The 24,504-nt window shown below is 51.1% G+C and overlaps 1 protein-coding gene and 1 non-coding gene across 2 annotated transcripts; one reads left to right on the forward strand and one right to left on the reverse strand.

Annotated features, from left to right (window-relative positions):
- Positions 1 to 3,491: 3,491 nt before the first annotated feature.
- MVK (mevalonate kinase) lies at positions 3,492 to 24,409 on the reverse strand. Its single transcript, XM_008583484.1, has 11 exons — positions 24,338 to 24,409; positions 23,289 to 23,380; positions 22,329 to 22,476; positions 18,894 to 19,038; positions 16,380 to 16,535; positions 14,991 to 15,094; positions 14,315 to 14,360; positions 9,800 to 9,890; positions 9,266 to 9,382; positions 5,501 to 5,654; positions 3,492 to 4,426 (listed from the first exon to the last, which is right to left on the reverse strand). Exons 2-11 carry the CDS (start codon positions 23,364 to 23,366, stop codon positions 4,275 to 4,277), a joined length of 1,191 nt encoding a protein of 396 aa, XP_008581706.1. The 5' UTR covers positions 23,367 to 23,380; positions 24,338 to 24,409; the 3' UTR covers positions 3,492 to 4,274.
- TRNAV-GAC lies at positions 21,824 to 21,897 on the forward strand. Its single transcript has one exon. It is a non-coding gene; the product is annotated as a tRNA-Val (tRNA).
- Positions 24,410 to 24,504: the final 95 nt, after the last annotated feature.

Consider the following 24,504-nt stretch of genomic DNA (forward strand, 5'->3'; position numbering starts at 1 on the left):
AGAAAGAGGATAAGAATAATAACTATCTCAATGAACTAGAGGATCCCCAAGGATAAGTCACCACAAAGCACTTAGCACCATGCTGGGTACATAGTAGGTGCTCAGTGAGGGTTCTGTTAGCTCTTCGGGAGCTCCCAAAGCCATGTGGAGGGGTCGGATTCCGAACAACAAAGATAGAAGACAGGACATTCTGCAGGATGGCTGGGTCTCCTGAGCAGGTCATGGAATGGAGAGAAGAGGTGTGAGTGTGTGTGTAGGGCTGCTGTGCTAGATAGAAAGAGAATTCAGGGCTACAGCAGCCAGATAAGTGGTATTGTACAGAGTTCTGGACATTTTTGGGACAATTGGGGGAAATGTGACTATGACTTGGGCATTAGAGTTAAAAACATACTGACACAGAAAGGTGATAGTTAATTTTAAAAGAGTAGGTAACAAAATAGCATTCACAGTATGGTCTCGTTTTATTGAACAGCATGTACACACACACACACACACACACACAGAGAAAGTGGAAGCTGTTAATAGTGCTACTTCTCGGGTGGTAAAAACACAATACAGTACTTTGATTTCCTTACTTTTGCTCATCTGCATTTTCTTTCTACAGTGTATATATACTGTCTTTGGAATAGTAAAGAAATTACAGTTTCAAAACTAAAGACAAGAGCCCAGACTCTAGAACCAGATGACCTGGCCTCGAACCCAGCTCTCTGTGCCTTTAGGTGTGAAGAGACAGCCAAGGAGCTTGTCCAAAGTTAGCTGGAAGCCAGGAAGGGCTGGGGCAGGGGTGCTTGCTAGGTGCTGGACACCAAGCTGGGCACCTTACAAAGAGCTCTTGTGAGGAATGAGAATGGAAGCAGCCCTGGAGGGGCAAAGGCACTGACCGGCCCAAGCACGCTCAGAGGGCAGGGCCAGCCCAATTGCACCTGCTGACCTGGAGGAGACACTACACGTGACAGGCTGCCAGCCGCCACAGGAATTGTTCTGGGGAGGGAGAAAAAGCATCCTCCCCAACAGAAAGCACATGGGTGCAATCACAGCAACTCCTCAGTCTGGTGTGAATCACAATATTCGCTCCTGTCCCCAACATGAGACCCCTGCTGGAAGTGAAGTTCTCTGCGAACTTCACTGTGAGGCTGTGAGGCTGTGAGGCTGCGAGCGGCTCCAAATGCTAACTTGAAAGAAACTGCTGCACTCAGCCTGGCAAAGAAGGCACCGGAGCTATGTGCCTCTTTGGAGAGGAAATGGCAGGTGGGAAAGCCAGCAGCATGAACAGCGTTCCTTCAACAGCGACCCAAGGGATCTCTACCTACAGGCTTTGGACCAACCAGGCTGAATGCTTTTAACCAGCCCCATGCACCATTCTCAAGTTTCTGGGATCTGAGAGATACCCGTATCTTTTGGCACAAGACAGTTATAATACTGAGCATTTACTGAGCACTTAACAATGTGCAGGCACCGTGCCAAGAGCTTTATGTGTATTTTCTCATTCAGTCTTCACAAATCCTCTAGAAGAGGGTATTACTATTACCATTTTCTAGATGAGGAGGCTGCGGCCTCCAGAGGTGAACTGGCTTGCCCAAGGTCACATGGCTGGTGGGTGGCAGAGCTGAGGTGGAGCCCAGGCAGAGCTGAGCACTCACCCACCATACTGGTGTGCAGGGATGATCTTGGGGGTCACCTAGTTCATTGTCCTCAGCCCTGTCCATTAGAATCACCTGGGGGCATTTAAAAGATACCAGTGATGGAGTCCTGCTGAGAGCAGTTAAAGCAGAATATCTTGGGGTGGGGCCAGGCATCCCTGGGTGTCTTTTACAAGGTCCCAGGTGATTTTGATGGCAGCTGAGAGTGAGAACTACTACAGTCAGCAATGACAGGGTGATAGCCACACATGCAAACTATCTGCAAATGTAATATCAAAGACAGGTGGCCTGGGGTGGGTGGGTGGCACTAGGCCCATTTGGTGGCTGGTAGCAGTGGCTGGGGTGAGAGGCTGCACTGGCCCAGGCACACAGGCAGCTGCTTCATTAGGGCAAGAGCATCAGTCGGCCTCTGCTCCAGGAGTGCCGTCCTGTCCCCAGGGGTAAGAAAGCAGGAGGGCCTCAAGGGGCACGTAGGCTCTAGGGGTCTCAACCTCTGGACACCCTCCCCCTCTAGATCTACAGCAGTCGCGGGCATCTGTGTAAGCCCCCGGAGGCTCCCAGGCCCACCTCCTGCAACCTGGAAAGTGGCTGTTAACCAGCCTAAACCCTGAGAACAGTGCCTCTGGGCCCAGGCTGCCCATTCAAATCATGTGGGGAGAAAAAGTTCCAGGCCCAGAACCCACCTGACCAAGTACATCAGGATCCAGCGGAAATAAGGAGCCCGAGACTGAAAGGCTAGAACATCACAACAACCCTGTGCACAGAGCTGTGCCAGGCGGAAGCATGCAGGGGCTGACAGCAGGCTCTGGAGTTGAACTGAGTTTGAAACCTGGATCTGATGCTGATCGGCTGTGTGGCCTTGGACTCAACCTCTCCGAGCTTGTTTCCTCCGAGCTACGCTCTGAGGTTGGGGTAGAGATGAAGAGATGATGTATGTACTATGCTTAGAACAGTGCCTGGCCCCTGGTTAAGTGCCCAGGATTAATAATACTGTTCTATGTGTTATTTGTGTTTTAAAGAGTGGGGGCAGGGAACCCCCATCAGTGATGTGGGGCCATTTTTACAAGCTAAGCTGGGGCAAGTGTCCTTCCTATTGCCCTCACATTGCTGGCAGTGACCCCAGGCAGGGCCTGAAGAGGGGTCAGGAGTGAGGGTGGTCTCTGCTCTTCTGGCCAGCTCGGGCCACCTCCCACTCACCCTCCCCAGGAAGACGCTGGGAAAGGCGCCAGCCGCCCCCTACTGGCCAAGGGCAGACACACTCTGAGCCATTTTAACCAAATCCTGAAATCCCTGCCCCTGCTCCCACCTTTCTGCTCTGACTCTTACAGATCTGAGGCTCCCAGAGGTTCTGCTGGCAATGCGCTAGCTACAAGGGTTTTCTGACGGATTATGCCATTTCATAAAGAGCCAAGTTGACTGGCAATATAAAGTTCAAATAGGGCCAGGTAGGTGCCAGGCACTGGGGCTATGAACACTTAAGGAGTTTGTTTTCTCCACCCGGCCCATTAATCTCAGAAAGGAATGTTCAGGAGCTACTACAGGTTTTTATTTCCATGGCTTACAAAAGTCTGTGCATGAGTGGGTGCTCGTGATTCCAGGAGCTAGGAAACTTAACATTTCCCTTCTGGAAGGGCAGCCTGGTGTTGTGATGCACTGAAAACCTCGTCCTGGAAGACGTGTCCCCAGCCCTGTCCAGCAAGGGCCATCTGGGAAAACCCACCCCATCCCAAGACACAACAAAGCAACCCAAAGCGCTTATTTCCTTCAGCTCCTGAAGAACTCCACCGGGGAAGTGGCTGGAAAGGGGACAGGGACAGAGGAGGAAGGTGCAGATGGATGGAGTCTGCCAGATCCTCACCTTTCCGGACACGGAGTGAAGCACTGTTTATTCAAGATCTTTTTATTCCCCTTTTGCCATCTGTTTGGCAAACCCCTCAGATACAGAGTGGAAGAGATTGCTCATCGACTCTGCTTTCATTACACCTACCCTCGGGCTGGGACGCAGAAAGCAAAGACCACCACCTGGGTACCCAATGGGGGAGACCGGTCTAGCTGGAGAGATGGGCTGGCCATGCAAAGTGCTGAACAATTTAGACAGAAGGGAGAGGGAACAAGGGTGGGCCTGCCAGGGGCCAGGAAGGCTTCCTGGAGGAGGTGGGAGGGCCCTGGGCCGTTGGAGACAGGTGGAAGTGTAGAGGCAGCAGGAGAGGGGAGGCACACTGCTCCAGGAACCAGATCCCGGCATCCAGCATGCCACATCCCACCTGGCCAGGGAGTTTGAAGGTGAAGGCAGGGGCCCAAAGCAGATGGGTGTCTGGGAGCTTCAGGGAGGACACAGAAGCCCCTCATGTCTCGGGTCTGAAGCTTCAGAGGACCCCAGATGGTCCCACTGCCTGGCTGCTTGAGAATGCAGAACGCAGTGTCTCCCTGGTAGCCATTTCAGGGCAGACTCTGGGGTCCCACTCCTGGGGATGGAGGGGTACAGTCAGCAGGAAGGGTGTTACAGAGGGGCTGGGGGCCTTTCTATCAGTGTCAGGAGTTGGGCGCCCGCTGGCCAGCACAGAGGCCAACTCCTGCCCCGGGAACAATCCAGGAAGGGGCTCCTTTGTGGGGCTGCAGCGATGTAGGCTCATCTTAGAGGCCATCCAGGGCTTGCTGGACATGGCTGTCTAGGGAAGTGGCTGAGTGGATGGAGACTCCAGGGGCACCGATGCTGGTTTCCCAGCAGTCAAACCCACAGCTGGTCAGGGCCTGCTTCATGGTCTCCACCTCTGACTGCTCCAGATCTGGGGGAGAGGGAAAGCAAGTCACCACTGATAACCAGCCATTCCCTTACACGGACCTGGCCCAGCCGTGTATTGGCTGTGTGGCCTCAGACAAGTGACTTGCCCTCTCTGAGCCTGTCTCCTCATCTGGGAATGAGGCTAATAATGCCTAGCTCTCCAGAGTTACAGTAAGGCTTACATGGGATGGTGCAGGTGAAGTGCTGGCCTGGCACAGGGTATGCTCCAGAAATGTCAGCTCTTACCATCCCCACTAACCCTGAACTAGGGACCAGTGGTCAGGGTCTGCTGAAGTGAGGACATGGCCACTTCCTGAGGCCTGGAAGTCACCACAGGGTTGAGGGATTCCTTGGGGCCACTGGTGGGCTTAACACAAGTCAAAGAAGAAAGGAAGGATGAAGAAAGGGAGGGAGGAAAAGATAAAGACAGGAAGATAAAGAGAAGGGAGACCAGAAAGGAGTGAACAAAAAGCACAGAGGGCAACAGAGGCAGATGGTGACATTTGGTGCCTAATAGATGCCAGAAACGATCCTGAGGGCAGAAGTGGTGTGTAGAGTGCTTAACCACCACCAGGAGCCCCTGGTCAGGCCCTTAGGCCCCAGCACAGGTTTCCCCAAGCCCATACCCTACTCTTTCCTCAAAGACCAGAGAGGAAACCTCTTGGTTCTGTAGCAAGATCAACCCCCATCCTGGCCAAGTCAAGAGGTGAGAGTATGTGTGGGGGGTGTATGTGTGATGCTGACATGGACGGTGACAACATCCTGGTTATTTCTCAAGCTTGTGGGAGGCTCAGAAGGTCCAGAGGTGGTGGGAACACCGACCAAGACAGGAGCCCCTACCATAGCCAAAGCCTGTGTCGGGCTCTCTAAATATGCTTTTCTCCTTGAATCTGGGTGACAATCTTGCAAACCAGATGCTATCATCCTTATTTTAACAATGAGGCAACAAAGGCCCAGAGAGGTTCATTAACTTCTCCAAGGCCACACAGCAGAGCTGAGATCTGTTCACAGGCCTCTTCCTCCTCCCAAGGGAATTCTCCAGGTGGACCCTTCATAGGAGCCCAGGCTGGCAACATACCTGGCTTGAGGAGAGTGATACCGCAGCCACCTCCGCCTGCACCAGTGAGCTTGCTGTGCAGTCCATGGGCTCTGGTCACCTGACAGAGCTGGTCCAGAGAGGCATGGCCCACACCGAGGGCATTCAGATGATGCTGGTTCATGTCGATGAGCTCCTGGGGAAAGTTCAGTCTGTTCCCGCCTGGCCTGTCTGAGGCTGAGGACCTATGCCCACCTGCATGTCTGCCCTGTCCATCTGACAGCCGCTGGTGTGGGACAACTAATGGCTTTGACTACCTGGCACACTGTCCCTCTCCACTGGTAAAAGAACTCCTCCTTCCTGCAGAATTTCCCATGGGGCTGGGATGGAGCTGAACTCACCCTCCCACTACAGTAGTGAGCAGCAGAAGCTCCTGACCCTGGTGTCCCAGGTATGGGCATGTCACCCTAGCTGGGCGAATGAGGACCCTCCCAGGGTTTTCTGTGCCTCTTTCCTCTAGAGCTGCTAAAACTTGTTAACTTCAGACACAGGCTGCCAAAATAATCTGCCCTACTTTACAGATCAGAGAGTACATGGAAGATGGAGAGTTCCCCCAACAAATTGTTTCAGCCCCTGGATTGAGCTATGCCTGAAACTGTTTACCTCTGGTCTTCTCAGGAGCCAAGAAATTTCTTTTCTGCTAAAGCCTGGTTGAGATGGATTTCTGTCTTTTGCAAGAGAAAAAAACCTCAAATAACATGCCACCCTACAGCTGCCTCAGGGACTTTTTATAGTTCCAGCAAGGTCAGGAGTGGGGGAAATAGCTAAATGTTTGTCTACGGTTCTTCAACTGCATGTAAGAGAATTCCTGTTGTCCAAGGATCAAACAAGATGCACATGGATAGAATAATGAAACTAACAGCTACCACCATCCAGGCACCTGCTACTGACATTTCATTTACCAATATACACACATGCTGGACACCATCTAAGGATGGGCACCCAGCCAGCGCCCTGCTGATGGGAAGTTGAGAACATGGGATCTGGGGCTGGCTGGTTAGCTCAGTTGGTTAGAGTGCGGTGCTGATAACACCAAGGTCCAGGGCTCAATCCCTGTACCAGACAGCCACCAAAAAAAAGAGAGAGAGAGAGACAGAGAGAGAGAGAACATGGGATCTGGAGTCAGGCATGGGTCTGGGTTTGAGTATCAGCTCTGCCCCTTCTTGGTCACGGGTCCTTGGGCAAGGTGCTTTGCTCTGAATCGGTTTTCCCCCTTGTAAACAGGGATTGTAAGTGTCTGCCTCATTGCTGTGAGGTGAGTCTTTTGTATCTTGTCTGGCACAAATTAAGTGCTCTGCAAACAGTTGCTATTAGCATTATGCTTCACAAATCAATACCTACTGATCCTGCTGTGATAATTTTCCATCCTGCCCTGTTTTGCTTTTTAAACGATGTAGATCACAATCTGCTAAATCAATTTCATGACTCATGGTTTGGGGAAAAACTGGTTTAAAACAGGCGTGGCAATTAAGCTCTTTTATCGGCATGTTACTATCACCCCCATTTTACAAAGGGGGAAACTGAGGCTCAGAGAAGAAAGTGACTTGCCTAAGGTCACCGAGTTAGTAAGGTACTGAATCAGCACTGGAATCGGGGTCTGCCCCACACAAAACTCCTGTCTACCCTGCTTTGAGCATGCCCCTGGCATTCCTGCCACCACCTACTTCTGTGGGAGTAAGCAGGGCTTGTGGTGTGCAGTTCAACAGTGCCAAGCTCTGCTCCAGGGCACAGGGAACGCCTCTGTGCCATGAGCTGCCAATCACCGGGACATCTCTGCTGCGGCCCGCTTGCTTCTCCCACCTGGGATGGCAGTCAGGTAGGGTCGGGTCAGCTCTCCCTCATAGCCCACCTTGTCCCCCCTGCACCCCCAGCACTTTTGACAAATGAGCAGACAGGCATGATAGAGCAGTGGGTGCCTTTCACCAGTCAAGCGGGCTGGATGTGAGAGACTTCTGGGGGTCTCTCTTTGCGCTGGAGCGCCAGGTGTCATGTTGCTAAAGTAAGTTCCAAACACCTGTCACATTCTGATCCAAGATCTGTCAAGGATCAGATGACAGGTTGTGACACAGGAGAACAGCTCACTGGTTTGAGTGCAAAGCTGCCCAGGAGCAGAGCTGAACATTTCAGCAGCTGCCGCAGCCAAAAATATACACAATGTATAATCAACGTGCTGTTCCGTGGCATTCTCTGGGGGCTCAGTGGTATATTTTAGGCAGAACTCTATCATTATTAATTTCCTACTCAGGAGGACTGTGTTCCCTCCTTCTACGTGAAAGGAATCGAGAGCCAGGATGGCAAAGGAGGGGAGAATGAGGGCAGAAGCACGGGGATTGTATGGAGGCCCCCACCTGCACATAGTACGTGCTCACTAAAAATTTGTCAAATTAAAAGAATAAACAAGTAAGCCAGTTTAACCCCTGGCTCAGCCACTCGGTAGGTGGATAATCTCGGAGGAAGTCACTCTCTTTAGGTCTCAGTTTTGTTTTTTTTTTTGTCTTTTTTCCGTGTCCGGCAACGGATCGCAACCCTCAGTGTTGCCCCCATACCGGACCGGGGACCAGCAACGGGATCGCAACCCTCGGCGCTGCTCCCGCGCCTCGCTCAGCCAGTGAGCGGGAACTGGTCTGCATGTGGGATCCGAACCCTCGGGCGGGAGCGCCGCCGCGCTTCCCAAGCGGCGCACTATCCAGTGCGCCACCGGGCTGGCCCTAGGTCTCAGTTTTTACATCTGTAAAATGGGGATGATTCACCTACTTCACAACAGGTCATTGTGAGGAGCAAGTGACAAATCATTTGTAAAAAAAAAGGCTTGATTTAGTAGCAGCTTCCATTCATTCCAGGGGCTGCAGACAGAACTGCCTACAGAGGCACAGGGAGGCTCCAGGCAATGACTGTAGCACATAAGTAATAAAATGCAGAGCGGTGGGGACGGTGGCAGGATGGAGACACTGAATAGCCCTTCTCCAGGGGGCTTCCTCCTGCACCTCCACTTGACTGCAGCCGCACAGCCACATCAGCAAGGGGCTACCCGGTCCTCTCATTCTTCAAGGGAAGCCAGATGGTTTTGTAGTGTCAGCCCACATCCACCAGATGCTGTGCTTGTTTGTCACCCAGGGGACCTCAGAGCAATCTTAAGACACCCCTATGAGACCACGCAGCCAGCAGAGGTGGAGCCAGGATTCAGAACACAGGCCGCAACAAACCCAAAGCAGGAGATCTGAACCTCTGCACTAAAATTACGCAAATTGTGATGGGGGAGGAGGGTTTTCAATAACAAAAGAACAATTTTAGAAACTGACCCAAAGCAGGCAGTTAATAAATAGTTGTTGAATGAAGTAACAGCAGGAAAAAGGAGGCCAGGTAAGAAATCACTCCTGGATTGATGGAGAACTCTGTCAGCAACATTCCCATCTACCCATATGAGTTGGCACTCCTTAAACGTGTGACCCCAAACCTGGCCCATTGCACTTATCACATGCCAGGCACTGCCCTGAACACTTTCCATGTACTCTCTCTTACTCAGAATCACCTGGAAGGAAGCTTTGAAATACCACACACTTGCACGCATGTGCACACACACAAACTCCAGGCCCAGGCCTGGGGATGCCGATAGTGTAGACCAGAGGCAGGGCCTGCTCTCTCTGAGTTCAGCTCCCAGGGGCTTCTGAGCAGAGTCAGACTGGGGAGCCACTGCCTCAGAGAGTGGCATGGAGTGAGTCACTCTGGTTCCTGCAGATGGGTGCTTACTTCCAGCACGAGGTACTGCTCCAGGGCCGGGGCTGCCACCATCTCTGACAGCACGCGCTCACACTCCAGGGAAATGGCACTTATCGAGGTCAGGAGGGGGGCCACGATCTCTGGGAACTGGAGGGAAAGGAAGGAAGGGCTCGTGAGGCCTAGGGGCAGGCAGACACATGACAGCTGCCCCAGCAGTGGGGTGGAAGGAGGACGTGCCCCCACCACCTACACCTATTCCCTGTGGAAACCTCCTTTCCTTCCAGCCTGGTCTTTGCCTTGCCGGCTGCCCCTGCCATCAGGAAGGGGACCCTCAGTGCAAAGCCAGTGTGTTTAATGAGCTCAATCACTGTTGTTTTAGGAATCCCTGTACTGTCTCCTATCCACACGTGGGCATGGACAGCACCCTCTTTCCTGCACAAACTGACTCCCCAAGTCTCCTCTCCCCTACCACCCCCTCCCCCAAGAGCCCATCAGCCAGAAGGAGAGCTCAGAAACCCAAATGTGACTGTATTGTAACCTGCCCAGGAAGGGAATAAGAAGCACCTTGATCAGCCTGTTCCTGACGCCAGCCACAAGGGCCTTGGTGCTGCGAGGGACGTTGGTGTTGGTCAGCAGGATCTGAAGAGCCAGTGGCCTGCGGGGTGAAGAGGAGACAGGTGCACGCTGAACTCAAGATGGAGGAGCTGGGTCAGGACTGAGAGTAATCTGGGACTCCACCCCCTCTGGTACAGAGGAAGCAGAGGATCCAGGGAGATGACATCAGGTTAGAGGGGAGCATGAAGCTTCCACTGCCAGCCATGGCTCTGTCTCCACCTTTGCCCATGGGAGGATGGACACTCTCCCTCAGCTCTTCACTCATCCATCCATTCACCTTCGACGGGGCATCTACTATGTGCTAGGCACATGTGAGGGAGCCCAGCTTGGCCTGGGGACTGGGGCAGAGAAGGGAAGGGGTGAAGGGCAAAGGCTTTCCCTGGCATGAGGTATAAGCTGAGAACTGAGGACGGGTAAGAACCAACCAGGGCAAGGGCAGGAAAGAGTTTCCGGCAGGCGGGACGGCCTGTGCAAAGCCCGGAGCGGGTAGAATGCGGCACATTCAGAGACTCAGAAGTTCAAAGTGACCACAGCAGAGTGCAAGGAGGAACCAAGGTTCAGTCGAGTGGGCCACACATTCTGGGTGCTGAGGACTTGGAAGAAAAAGTAACAGGAGCTGGGACGTTTGGCATGCAAGGGTGCGAGGAGGGAAAATGCCCGGGCCAGCAGGTCCAGGTAGCACTATTCACCGAGACAGTAAACGCACGAGTGAGGGGAGGGCAGGCTGCTGAGAGGACGTCTCCCAGCACACTGAGCCCCTTCCTGCCCTACCTCAATGGCGCCTGGGCCAGCAGACCTGGCACGAAACCAGGCGTGGTTTGAGTCAACTGTCTACTCAGCTGCTGCAGGTATAAGAACAGACCTGCCCAGGGCAGCCGCAGTAAGCTGCCTCTCCAGCATGGCCCTGGTGTTCTCACCTGCCCCCAAGCAGCCTTAAAATCCCTCCTCAAGCCACAATCCCAATTGTCCTTGTGGTTATCTATCTGCGGGGGCTCGGGCCACTATTTCTTGTCATCCAACATGCCTGTCAGTGCTGCAGACCTGGGATGCAGGGCAGAGAATCTGGATGAGCTGTGGCCTGAGACAGCTGAGGTGGGCAGACCCTAGATACCTTTATTCGCTCTCTCTTTGCAGTTCAAGATTGTAAAACCCAATAGGGCTGGAAAAGGCTACCAGAAACCTGCTTTATCTCACCGCCCATAAGCCCATGAAATTAATATCGATTCTCAGCTGCCTTGGAGGCTAGCTTTTTTCTTTTTTTTTTTAACTTTACAAAGACAAGAACATTCTATTTGGCTTTTCTCTTCCCTTTAAAGACAAGCCTTTCGTTCCTCAAAAGGGCAGCGTTCTGGAAGGCCGCATCTTGATCCACTTCGCAAACAATGCGATTTTTTATGGAGAAGCTCCAGTGTGGTTTGGGGGGAAAAGGGCTCTTCTTCAAGCCGTCTGTGGGATTAATGTGGGGTCTGATCTCCCACCGGCCATCTGCTCATGTGGCACCCTACGGCCAGCAGCGAAGGTCGGTTTACTCTGTGCTCCCATCCACTGGGATGGCAAAAGTCTGTACACTGCATCATTTTTCTTAGACAAGTCCTCTGCAAATGGGCCTGCCACCAGCCTGAAACCCAGACTCCTTTGACACCCAGAAACCACCACTCAGGGCTATGCTCTGTAAGCATTCCTGTGATCGGGGCCTGGCCATGTCCCCAACCTCCTCTTATCTCCTCCCTCTCCTGTGAGCTCATGCCACTCAGCCACCCTGGCCTCCTAGCTATGCCAGACAGCAGGGGCACTCCTACCTCAAGGCCTCTGCACTTGTGGTTCCTCAGCCAGAGACCCGCCCCCACCCTGACAGCTGCATGCCTGGCTTTGCTTTCATTCAGGTCAGAGGCTCCCCGCGACCACCCCATCCAGGAGGCTCCCTCCTTCACTTTCTGGTCCCTAGCCCTACTTTGTTTCCCAAAGACACTTGTGACTGCCTGACCCGCTCTTACGAGGCCACTGATTTGTTGGGTGCCCATGAAGACTGGACTTTCTATTGTTCCCCGCTGAGGCCCCAGCGCCCAGCACATAGTAGATGCTCAATAATGTTTGTGGAATGGATGAATAAATTTGGTCAGCAAAGAGCTGAACACTTTAAAGACACTGTTTTTGATATCGTGCTAGGAGCCCTGTTTTAATGAAGAGCTGGAGATCTCAGGAGAAGTGACTCACCCAAGGGCACCGGCTGGCAAGTGGTAGAGCCAGATTCAAAGCCAAGCCTATGGACCCCGGAGCCTCTGCCCATCAAACCCTGACAACCAGCTGTTCACCCTGCCTCCCAACCTTGGAACCCCTCCGTCTTTCATCTCTGGATTCCCCCAGGAGAATCATGCTTGGAGTGCTGAGGCCATGTCTTAATCGGTTTTCTCTCCTCAGGGCCTAGTGCAGTGTTTAGGCTCCACCTGGCTCTCAGGAAACAAGGATGAATGAAACACCACTGCCACCATGCAGGATTCCTTCGAAGTACAGCTGGATTTATGCTGCCCCTTACTGTCATCCACAGCAGCTTCAGAACCCTTCAGGTGCCTTCTCTGACGGTTATGGTCATGGCTTCCTCCAAAAGATCGTGGGCTCCTGAGGGCAGGTCCAGGCCCGGCCATCTCAGAACCCTCCCCTCGCTCCTGCGCTCGTTCCCCGTGGATTTGCACCACTGGCAGAACCAACCTTCCCCGGGGCCCCCGAGGCTCCACCAGCAACGAATCCATGAGTAGCCACAGGACGCTGTTCCATGCTCCTAAATGGCTCTGGTTCCTCCTTTGTGTAGAGCAGCATTGACACCAAGTGTGGCTTTGCCCTCCAAGGGGACACTGGGCAGTGTCTGAAGACATTTTTGGTTGTCACAACTGAGGGGCGCCACTGGCACATAGTGGGTAGAGTCCAGGGATGCTGCTCAGCACCCTGCAATGCACAGGACAGCCCCCCCAATAAACAAGTACCCAGTCCCAAATGTCAGCAGTGCCGAGGGTGAGAAACCCTGATGTAGAGCCATGGAAAGGCAGGCCTGGCTCCCAGATGCCAACGGAGCTGGCACAGGAAGATCCCAGAGGTGGAGCAGGTGCATGCAGATCCCATGGTGCAGCACATGGCATGCCAGCTTGCTGGGCCTCTGCCCATCTGTGAAGAAGACCGCCCTGGGTAAAGAAGGTAAGAGAGAGCCCAGGACTCTCAAGCTGTGGAAAGGCCCACTGAAGCGGCAAAGCACCCTGGGACAAACACTATCACCCAATTCAACTGAAGGCTCAGGGACAGCCAAAAAGGTACCTGGCTCCCACCTGCCAGGTATTTAATTCCCTGCACCTGATATTTCCACTGTGGGTACACACAGGACACAGGATGTTGGAAATTTTTTTTTCACAGCTGACTGGTATAGAGATCTGAACCCTTGACCTTGGTGTTATCAGCACCATGCTCTAGATATTAAAATTTAATATGCATGTTTGTAATTCCAATTACTCCCGAGGGAGGGGTAAAGAAACATATAAAACATGCTGAGAGTTGCCAAATGTCAGCTCTGCTTGGGGCTGGCTGCTTAGCTTGGTTGGTTACAGCATGGTGCTGATAACACCAAGGCCCAGGGTTCAATCCCTGTACTGTCCAGCAGCCAAAAAGAAAAGTCACCTCTGATGTAAGCCTCCCACAAGGCACATGCAGTCTTCAGTCCTGCCTCTGCCTTGTATGCCTCCATCATGGCAACTCTCACATTGTCTTGTAATAGTTTTTGTGTGCACGTCTGCCCCCACACTACCCACCCAGATGGAGAACTCTTAGAAACTGTGCCCAACATTCATCTTTATATTCCTAGGCCCTAGTACAGTGTCATCAAGCACACAGGAAGACATCAATTCTTGCTTACTAAGTGAAGAGATGAATGAATGAATGAATGAATGAGCAGCCAAGGGTCTGAGGAACAGCCACTTGCTGGAAGGTGGATGGGACCGCCATGCATGACTTTCCTCTCTTATCTCTCAGCAATGTAAGAGCTGAAGTGGAGAAGGAAAGAGCCACTGGCTGGTCATCCTCACTGCCCTGCATCCTCACAGCCAGGAGACTATGAGGGCCAAAACTGGGGAGGGAAAGGCCAGGGACACCTGCTCCTTGTGTTACTGAACCAAGATGCAGCGCTCTCCCCGCAGCATGGCAATGCAGCCACATGGGAACATGCTGCTCCACCCAGAATTACCTCTTTTTTTTTTTCCTTTTTGTCTTTTTTTTTACTGACCGGTAACGGGATCGCAACCCTCAGTGTCGCGCCCGTACCGGGGACCGGCAACGGAATCGCAACCCTCGGTGCTGCACCCGCACCGCGCTCAGCCAGTGAGCGGGAACCGGTCTGCACATGGGATCCGAACCCTCAGCGGGAGCGCCGCCGCGCTCCCAAGTGGCGCACTCTCCCGTGCGCCACCGGGCCAGCCCCAGAATTACCTCTTTAAGGATGAGATCTTCCCTTGTTGGTACCGGAGCGCTCCTCCTAAGGAGAAAAACAAGCAGATCAGAGCTGGAAGAAAAGCTTATTTTTACCTCTTGGGAGAGGGGTTAGACTTTGGGGTGGGGTTAGAATTTTGCCCCATCCAGGGACCAGGCTAAACAGCATAACTAGTCATCTCAGCTTTGTATACAAAAGGTCCAGGAGGGCAAGAAGGCCCTCGAAGTTTTGCCAGGGAGTTCTCGCCAGGCCTTGGGCTCCCAGGTCTGTCCCTCTCCTCCCGCCAGGCTGCCCAGATCCACTCTGACAGGCCATGTGATGAAGGGTGACCCAGGACTCGGTGTCTAGCCCAGAAAGCAAGTGTCTTCACCAGAGGGAGCCCATGTGTGCACTGCAAACTCCACAGCAGTGATTGTGCAGCTTGAACGTACTGACTCCCCTCGGGAACTGGCCAAAGCTGGAGATTCCTAGGCCCACACCCCACAGATTCTGATTCGGGGTGTGAAGTAGAGCCTTGAGATGTCTTCCATTCTCCCCAAAATAGGAAAATGCTATTTTCCTCAGAATCCCTTGATTCTATTCATCCCAAACTAACAGAGCTGGGGCAGCCACAGATGTAGCAGGCATTTTTAAAATAATAAAAGTAAAGAAAACAAACCCAAGGCAAGCACCTACCCCAGGTGCTGACAGCATTGTCCACACCAGAGGGGTTCCCATGAATCACCCTCTCTCCCTGGTAGGCCCACTTGTTAATGAATTCCAAATCCTCCTCGGTCCACCTGAAGACATAGAAGCACATCTTTGCCATGGTGGGGATAAGTACGTGGATAGGGGTCACTGCGGGGCAGCAGAAGGCAGGAGCCACAGGCTGTGCGTGGTGGAGGTCAAGAGACAAAGGCTCAGGCTCTAGAACTCAGAAGGAAGAGCGAAACAGCCAAAGCCACGCCGACCCCTCCCTTCCCTCCAAAACCCGCAGTGGAAAGAGCCTGGGTGTTGGATTCCCGTGGTCCTACTTTGCTTCTGACTAGCTGAGTGACTCTGGGCCCACCTCCTAACCTTTCTGAGCCTCTCTCTTCACCAGTACATGGTCACTCCACCTCCTCAGAGGCTGGCTGTGTGTTTGTCTAATGCTGACCGTGTGCCTGGCAAGGTGGCCACAAGTCTGGGAGACGGATGAGCCCAGCGGTCCATGTGAAAACAGTACAGCTGGGCTCCACACAGCTGGTACCCAAAGCCCTCCAGTTGGGAGGGTCCCCCAAGCCATGTGGGCCCAGTGAGACGCTTCACAGAGAAGCTGCCAGGCTGGATTCTGAGGCCTCGTCCACAACTCCTGGTGCCCAGGACAAACTGCATAACTTCTGTGCTTGGGTAGTTTCTCAAGTAGCACTCCCCAAATGACAGAAATGGCCTGCCTCAAGCCTGTCTTGATAAGCCTCACTGGCTCCCATGGTCCCCTAGGTGAGACCACAGAGAGCAACACTCCCTTGATGAAGACAAGGTCAAGGCCGCAGAAGAGACACCTAATCTAACCAGACATACCTCCTTATGTTGACTTCTTGGCACATTATACTTTTTTTTCATAATTGGTACAACTTCACAGTAACCCCGTGGGCATTACCATTACTATGCAGAGGAGGATGCTGAAGCTCCGAGGGGCACAGTGACAGGGCCAAGGTCCCTCAGCAAGTCCATGCAGAAGTGGAAGGGCTCATCCATCCCCCTGCCCTCTACTTCCAAACTCAAGTTCTTTCTGCCACACCTCGGGCACTTGAACCCAGGAGAGCCAAGATGGGGTGAGTGTAGGGAACAGAAGCAGGTTAGCGCAGGGGTGCAGAGCTCAGACTCTGGATTCAGACTGCCTGGGTTCAATTCCCTTTCTGCCATCACCAGCTGCATGGCCCTGGCCAGCCATGTGGCCTCTCAGGGCCTCAGCTTCCTCATCTGTAAAATGGCCACCAAGACACCTCTCACCTCACAGGGTGGCAGTGAGGTCTCAGTGAGAGAATCCACGCTTGGGTCCTAATGCACAGGAAGGACAATGACCAGGGCAAGGCCCGTGATTACCTGCTGATGCAATCCCCGTCCTTTAGCGGGTTTGAGATCTCCTCACACGTGGTCAGGAGGGCGGCTGCCAAACACACTGAGTAGGCAGCACTGGAGCCCAAGCCTGCACCAGTGGGCAGCTCTGACCACACTACAATGTCCAGGCTCGGCAGGGCCCTGAAAAACACAAGGTCGCAAGCATGACTCTCTTGAAGGGGAACGAGGGGCCGAGTCCCGGGACTGGATGTTGGCAAGACTGACTCTAAGTGTTTGGCCCAGTTTTCTGAACTCGGGGAGATTTCCCGACCCCAAAGCCGTCTCCATTGGATGGCAGGACCTCATGGTGAATCAGATAACTAGAAAACAGGTACCAGATTCATTTAAATCACCACATTGTCCAACCAGAGCTCTTCCTAAAACTGCCTCGAGAATTACCAAGACCTTTCTTAAGCTTCTTCCTGTTGCCACCCATGCTAGGCTCCTCCATGATCCTGTTCTTCTTAGTACAGGCTGGTCCCTCTTCTTAGGATAGCCTTGCACCTCTTTATCTCCAGAGAGATCCCTACGCATCTTTCAAGACCTTATCAAACGTTGCTTCCACTGTGACGCTTTCCCTGACTACCCACAAAGGCCATTCCCAGCCCCGAACCGGGACCCCCTAGCAGGTGACCTTCCTCCACTGTCGCCTCTTTGCAGTGCACTATGTTCGTGCCCTCACAGGGAGGACTCTCCAACCTGACAGCATTCCCCAACCCTGTGTAATGCAGGTCTGTGTTTGACCACAGGGAAGTTAGGAATCACTCCATCTTACGTGCATTTCCCCCAAGTGAGAACTGTCAAGCTTTATGTTCACAAATTTCCAGTAAGTACTTTGACCATTTTCCAAACATAAAACTTGTAATACTGAATGTGCTTTTTCAAATTATACATGTCCACTGCCCAACCCCCTCAAGATCGGGAGATTCTGAAATGCCCCCCACCCATCCAAGGGGACATGCTCCTCTCAAGATGAAATTCCCTGCATTGGACATCAAGTGACAGGCCATTTACAAATGTGTCCTCAGCCTAGCGCCTGGCCATTGAGCCAGTATCTGCTGTTGTTGTGAAGGGCTCCCCTCGAGGTTTCCCTTTGGGTTTCGGACTAAAATAATAGTGAATACTCACTATGGCCAGTTACAGTGTTAGGCCCATTTTTTTTTTTTTTTTGTCTTTTTGTCTTTTTTTGTGACCGGCAACGGATCGCAACCCTCAGTGTCGCGCCCGTACCGGACCGGGACCGGCTACGGGATTGCAACCCTCGGTGTTGCCCCCGCTCCTCGCTCAGCCAGTGAGCGGCCGGTCTGTATGTGGGATCCGAACCCTCGGCGGGAGCGCCGCCGTGCTTCCCAAGCAGTGCACTGTAGCAGTGTGCCAACGGGCCGGCCCATTAGGCCCATTTTATACATTTTTTCTAATCCTCTCTATAGTTTTCCGAGAATGTTACTGATACAGGTTGAGTTCCCTAATCTGAAAATTTGAAGTCCAAAATGCTCTAAAATCTGAAATTTTTTGAATGCGAGCATAACACTCAAAGGAATTGCTCATTGAAGCATTTCAGATTTTCAGATTAGGGATGTTCAACCAGTATGTATTCTGCAAATATTCCAAAATCCGAAAAAATCCGAAATCCAGAACACTTCTGGTCCCAAGCATTTCAGATAAGGGATACTCAACTTGTAATAACAATAGCTAACATTTATCAAGCTGCATGCCAGGCTCTGTGCCAAACACTTTAGATAAATTAACTCATTTCACCTCACAACAACCCTATGAGGTAGGTACTATTACTACACCCATTTTACAGATGAGGAAGCTGAGGCTCAAAGAGGGTAAGCACCTCAAGCAAGTAGCACAGCTGGGGTTGAAGCTGATGCAGTCTGACTCTCAAGCTCGTGCTCTCTATGACCATGTGACACTGCCTCAACAGTACTGTCACCCTTTAGGAGCTGGCTTCCCCAGGAACAGATAACCCAGATCTTATCGTAAAGGGTGAGGTGGACACCAGCTTCACTCTGCTAATCAGAGTTTCCCTGGAGCCATGAGACGTGGAACAAAGGTATCTATAAGCATGGCATGGAAGAGGCCACACAAGGATCCAAGAATAGAATCTGGCTTTGGTTCTGCTGAACCAAAAAGAGCAGAGGAGAAAGTATGGGGTACAGCATGTCAGTGTTAGTATAAAGGTGAACTGAATTAATTTCCCGGCTCCACCGCTTACTAGCTGTGTGGCCTTTAAGTGTCTTTATCTCTCTGAGTCTTGGTTTCTCCAGGTGTAAAATGAGGCTAGTGTCTCTCTCCTAGGGTGCTGTGAATATGAAAAGCAGGCCATGTATACAGTGTTTGGCAGGGTGCCTGGCACGTGGTAAGCTGACGGCTGCTGTTATTAGAAACCTAGAAGGGAGCAAGTGCATTCTCCAGTAGCAACAACGACAGAAACCCCTCCCGCTTCTCCATGGGGGGCTGAGTCATGACTCCTTCCCCAGACCACGCACACACCTCTGCTTCCGGCAGATGGACAGGTATAAGTAAAGGAAGGCCAGCACGGCCAGGCGCTCAGTGGCAGCACAGTCCTCGGAAAAGCCTGCCACTTCCTGCAGCTTCTCCACTTGCTCTGGGGTGGGCACTGGGACGTCACCTTGTTCTGTCATACAGGCAGACAAGCAAACACAGTTGGGTGAGAGGGCCGCAGGTACTTTTATCAACAACAAAATACAATACACTGAGTAGTCAGTGGAATTAGAACGTGGATGGACGTGAATTTATGGTTCAAGAGCCACAGCCGAGTCTATCCATTGACTCTGATCTTTGGAGGCAGGCAGACTTGGATTTGGGCCCTGACTATGCCATTTACTAGCTGTGTGGCCTTGAACATGTGACTTAACTTCTCTGAACCTCAGTTTCCCTCCTTGATAAAATAGGGATAACAACAGCACCTCTTCACAGGGTTGTTGTGAAGATAAGTTAAATAAGGTATGTAAAACTCTTAGCACAGCTCCTGGCACATGGTAAGTGCTGATTTAATAGTAGCTTATACACACACAGAGTGAATACTAGCTCAGTCACTCAAGAGCCTGAGTTTCACCTTCCATTGTATAAAACCAAAATCAAAGGGAGTATTAAGTTATTCCTAAAATATTTCCGTCTCCAAAAAGATAATTATCAAGAATAGGACACTCAAAACCAGTGAACATGAAACACTGCTTGCGCAGGAGGGCAAGGTGAGGCTAGCAGTTTCTTTCTCAGAAACATGTAGGAGGAACCTGGGCCACTTTCCTCTGAGACCAGGAGGGGGCAGAGCAGGTCTGACCAGCTTATCACTGCCTGAGCCTCAGGCCAAATTCTAAAGGAATGTGAGATGGGGTTGGGTGTGCCTGTGTTAGGAAACTTTAGGACACCTATTAATTGCTCACTAAAATGTGTTGGATGAATTCAAGACAGCCAAGCCAGTGATGTTATCAAGAGCCCAGGGTCTGAATCCTCCTTTATCACAGACAACCAGTGTGACTTGAGCCACTTGACCTGTGAACCTCAATATCTGCATCTGTAAAATGGGGATGAATAACACCATCTAATTCCAGGGAAGGCTGGAGAATTCTAAGAGTGCCAACATAGTTAACACACATAGTTCAGTGCATGGCACACATAAACACCTGATAAATGTTCACTGTGTTTATTACTATTAGGAGGAACAAAAGGGCATTGAAAGAAAGACAGCAGATCCTGGCAACCTAGTAGACAGTGTGTCTCCAAAAGGATCAAATTCCCTTTGTCTCCTACACAAAGCAGACTGACAAGCCCTCACCTATGTACTGCACTCTACAGCCTAGCCCTCGTGTCCACCTCTAAACTTGCTGGATCCTCCCAGACATCACCAAGGCCCAGTGGGTTAAGTGACCTGCCCAGGCTCACCCAGGGAGTCAGAGTAGTCTGAGACATGTCCCACCACACCTGGCAGTTTCCATCCCATGCTACTGACATATAAAGGTAGCATCCATTCTCAGGGAACATTTCTGGCCTGGCTCAGTGGCCATGTGCACTGGGGAAAGCACCTTCTAGGTGCTTGGGCTGGCTATTCTCTGTGGCATGCTTCAAAGCAGTGGCTTTTAACTGAAGGTATCCCTGGAATCACCCAGGGAACCTTTTTCAAAATACACATGCTGGGGCCGGCCCGGTGGCGCACTGGATAGTGCGCCACTTGGGAAGCGCGGTGGCGCTCCCGCCCGAGGGTTCGGATCCCACATACAGACCGGTTCCCGCTCACTGGCTGAGCGAGGCGCGGGAGCAACACCAAGGGTTGTGATCCCGTTGCCGGTCCCTGGTCCGGTACGGGGGCAACACTGAGGGTTGCGATCCATGGCCGGACACGGAAAAAGACAAAAGACAAAAAAAAAAAAAAAAAATACACATGCCTGGTCCCCTATCACCACTACCAATTCTCAATAGGAGAGGGGCAAGGCCAGGAATCCATCTGTATTGTTGAAAACAACAACAAAAACCTCTTCAGGTGATTCCAAAGCATGACTGAGGTTGAAAATATTTGCTATAAAATGTGGATTTTCAACTCTTACTCCATCCCCATACAGCATCTGGGAGTGGCTGAGTGGCTTCTCAGGGAGAGCATGAAGCAGGTGTCCAGGGTTCAGGTGTAGTTTGCAAAAAAAATCCCTAGAGGAATCTCATTTGCCCCACCCAGACTGAGAAACACTGTCCCAAACAGTGAGGCCTCAGCCCAGAGAAAAGACAACAAATTGAGAATAGAAAATGAACTCCAGGGCCGGCCCGTGGCTCACTCGGGAGTGTGGTGCTGATAACACCAAGGCCACAGGTTCGGATCCTATATAGGGATGGCTGGTTAGCTCATTGGGTGAGCGTGGTGCTGACAACACCAAGTCATGGGTTAAGATCCCCTACCGGTCATCTTTTAAAAAAAAAAAAAAAGAAAAAGAAAATGAACTCCAGTTCTGGTGCAGGTAAGCGACTCCACTGATTGAAAAAAACCTGGCCTGCTTATGAGTAGAAGCAAATTCCCAGTGCTGTCAATAATCAGCACAGAGGCCTTTATTTATTGGCATGGAAAGACAATCCTGATACCCTGAAGGAAAAATACCCACTTATTTCTGAATGGTTAATATGGCCTGATCCAATTTTGGTTAAAAAAAAAATGAAACAAACAAACAAAAAAACAAGGTATCTCCCTAACTCAATCAATCTACAAAATAATCCAGAAGGATACCAAAATGCTTAGAGTCATTATTGGGGGGTGGAGGGTCAGGGGGGTGGAGAGGAGAGGTAATAATAGATAATTTTTTTTTACTTGCAATGTCCCAGATTGAATGTATTTTTCAGTAATAAGCATAAATTACTTTTATTTTTAATAATACAAAATGCCGACACATTCTCCTTGTTAAAGACAACAACAATGGGCTGGCCAGTTAGCTCAGTTGGTTAGAGCGTGGTGCTGACAACACCAAGGTCCAGGGTTCGATCCCTGTACTGACCAGCCACAATAAACAAACAAAACAAAAACAACGGCAACATTACAGAAGGTAAGACTTGCTTTGCCTGCTTCTGGCCCTAGGACCCTCCCACAGGAACTGATTAACACTGCCCATCTGGCATCTATGCCACCAGACCTTTTTCTATGCATTTACACACAGACTTATACATAAGTATGTATATATCTTGTTTTGCATCTTATGTTTTTTTTCACTCAACAACAGCCCACAGAGATCCAGTGCATTGCTTTATGCTTTGAAATTGAAAATAAATAGGTGAAGCTAATTTTATGGGGTCGGAATAGAAAACACCCCTGGAATCTCTGGCCTCTGGCTGCCTGGGGGATAGACTGGAAGAACTACCCTGCTCCCTCCTTCTGTCCTTTCTTCAGGACCCAGGCTCTCACCATACCTGGTTTCTCCTCCCTGCACTTACCCAGAAAGCTTGTGTCCAGCTGCTGAAGCTTAGCCACATCCCAGGCCCGCTTGATACCAATGTTTGGTAATTTAAGGCCCACTTTCCCATTGCTATGGGGTTGAAGCCGGAGGAATGTTCTCAAGTTCAAGGCCATAGCCAGTGCTACCTATAGAATAAAGGGCAAAAACAATAAGCCTGAGGGTGTGGCAAAGGGACCAGTGTCAATGTGCTAAGAGCACCCATGCCCTTGGCAGACGTTGCTAGTCAACCTCTCCACACTCTTCCACTAAGTCTGGGCACAGCCACTACCAATGAATGAAGAGTTACTCTCCACTTATATCTGCCTTCTCCATGCAAAACCTCAGAGGTTCTCAACTCCGAGGAATCATTTCCCTATAGTCACCATGTTTTCAAAGATAAATGTAAGTTAAGAACATAAAGAATGGCAGTTAGAGTGGAAGAGTGAAAAAAGAGTGAGCTTTGGGTTCAGACAGGTTCACTCCTAATTCTACCAAGGTATATGGGACCTTGTTCAAGTTACCAATTCTTTTCTAAGCCTCAGCCCTCGCATCTGTAAAACAGGAAAATAAAAGGATGCACCTCAGAGAGTAGTTGTAAGGGTCAAATGAGATAATGAGTCTTTCTAACTCCTTTGCTAGATCATCTTTCCAAATTTTAAACATAGGATGCCCCAGAGCTAGTCTTCAAAACTCTTTTCTTCTCCAATAAAGCTCACTTCCTAGGTGACCTCATTCCACTTGGGGGCTTTATATAGCATCTTTTTGCTATCTTATTGAGGGAAGCCAGAGAAGCCTTTCAGTGGGCATAAGGCCTGTATTTTCCTTGCCTGTCTGGGGAGAAACTGACCTCCTCTGATCTGCTCCCAGGCTATGCCTCAGGGCTTCCTTTTAGCTACCTGCAAAATTAGTGTCAAGGAGAAGTGGTGCCCAATCCTTGAAGGCTCTGGGGGCCTTTTACCTTGCCATGGACGACGGCATGTTCTCCATGAAGGATGACTTTCCCCGGAGCAGACACCAGCAGGACTTCTGACAACATGGCTCCCGGGAATCCTGAAAGGGAAAGTCGGAGAGAAGAGCAAAGGTCCCCAGATGTTAGAACCAGCAGGAAGGGATGTTAGAGAATGCTTAGCTCAAGCCCATTATTATAACAAAAAAGGCAGCTACCATCCAGCACTTGCTATGTACCAGAAAGGCAATGCAGTGCAGAAGTCAGCCGTACACATCAGAAAGATTTGGGTTCAAATCCCAGCTATCCCACTCTCTAGTGATGTCAGCTTAGCTAACTTACTTAAATGGCTGTGAACCTCGATTTCCCTACTTATTATATGGGGACAATAACTGCACCTGCCTCGATGAGTTGTTAGGAAGGTTAAATTAACGCAAGAGAAACTCTTAGTGTTCGGCACACTAGATCACTGATAACTACTTATTACTGGCTCTGTTCTTGATTTCAGCTTTTATGATCATCTACTATTGAAAATAGAAATTTAAACGAAATCACAGACCAGAAAAGACTCTTTCCTGGACATTTAGGCTGTTTCCAATGTATCACAATTACAAACAAGGCGCCGAAAACACCTGTTACGCCCCGTTTTGCACACTTAAGAGAGGATTTCTGCAAAACAGAGTCCTAGAAAGTGGCTTGCTGGGTTGGGTCTACAGGCGTGCGAATTTTACATTTTTATAAGTAATGTCAAATTACCCTCCTTTTAATGCTTTACGTAGACCATCTTATTACACTAAGACCTCAATGGCACTATGAGCTAAGTACTATCGTGATCTCCGTTCTTAGAGACGGAAACCGAGGCTCAGCGCGGAGACAGACGCCTCTTGTTTGTCCGAAGCTCAAAATCACAACTGTCAGATTCGAAATCACCGATCGCCGGGACGGATTCTGAGTTGGGGAAACTGAGCCAGAGAAGCAGGGTGCCCGACCCGGGGTCGTCCCGGGGCTCGGACTCGGACCTCGCGCCACCAAGTCCCGCGACCTCGACCTCGACCTCTCACCTGCAGCCGCCACCTCCCCTCTGCGCCCGAGCCCAAGCAGCTCCCGGGCTCCTCCATCCCGGAGTGCCCAAGCCCCAGGGAGGCGGCCTCTTCCTTCCGCCCAGCCAATCAGAGCGCGCGACTCGGGAACCTCTTTACCGATTGCCTTGAGCATTGGCCAATGGGTA

This window comes from Galeopterus variegatus, unplaced genomic scaffold (genome assembly GCF_000696425.1).
Source record: "Galeopterus variegatus unplaced genomic scaffold, G_variegatus-3.0.2 Scaffold2927, whole genome shotgun sequence".
In the NCBI taxonomy this organism is placed as follows: Eukaryota; Metazoa; Chordata; class Mammalia; order Dermoptera; family Cynocephalidae; genus Galeopterus; species Galeopterus variegatus.

Excerpts from the sequence above, each read along its gene's own strand:
- MVK (XM_008583484.1), bottom strand. The coding sequence starts at position 23,366 with ATGTTGTCAGAAGTCCTGCTGGTGTCTGCTCCGGGGAAAGTCATCCTT. Across the intron at positions 22,477-23,288 it reads ATGCCGTCGTCCATGGCAAG|GTAGCACTGGCTATGGCCTT; the intron begins GTAAAAGGCCCC and ends TTTATTCTATAG. Across the intron at positions 14,361-14,990 it reads CAATGCTGTCAGCACCTGGG|GAGGAGCGCTCCGGTACCAA; the intron begins GTAGGTGCTTGC and ends TTTTCTCCTTAG.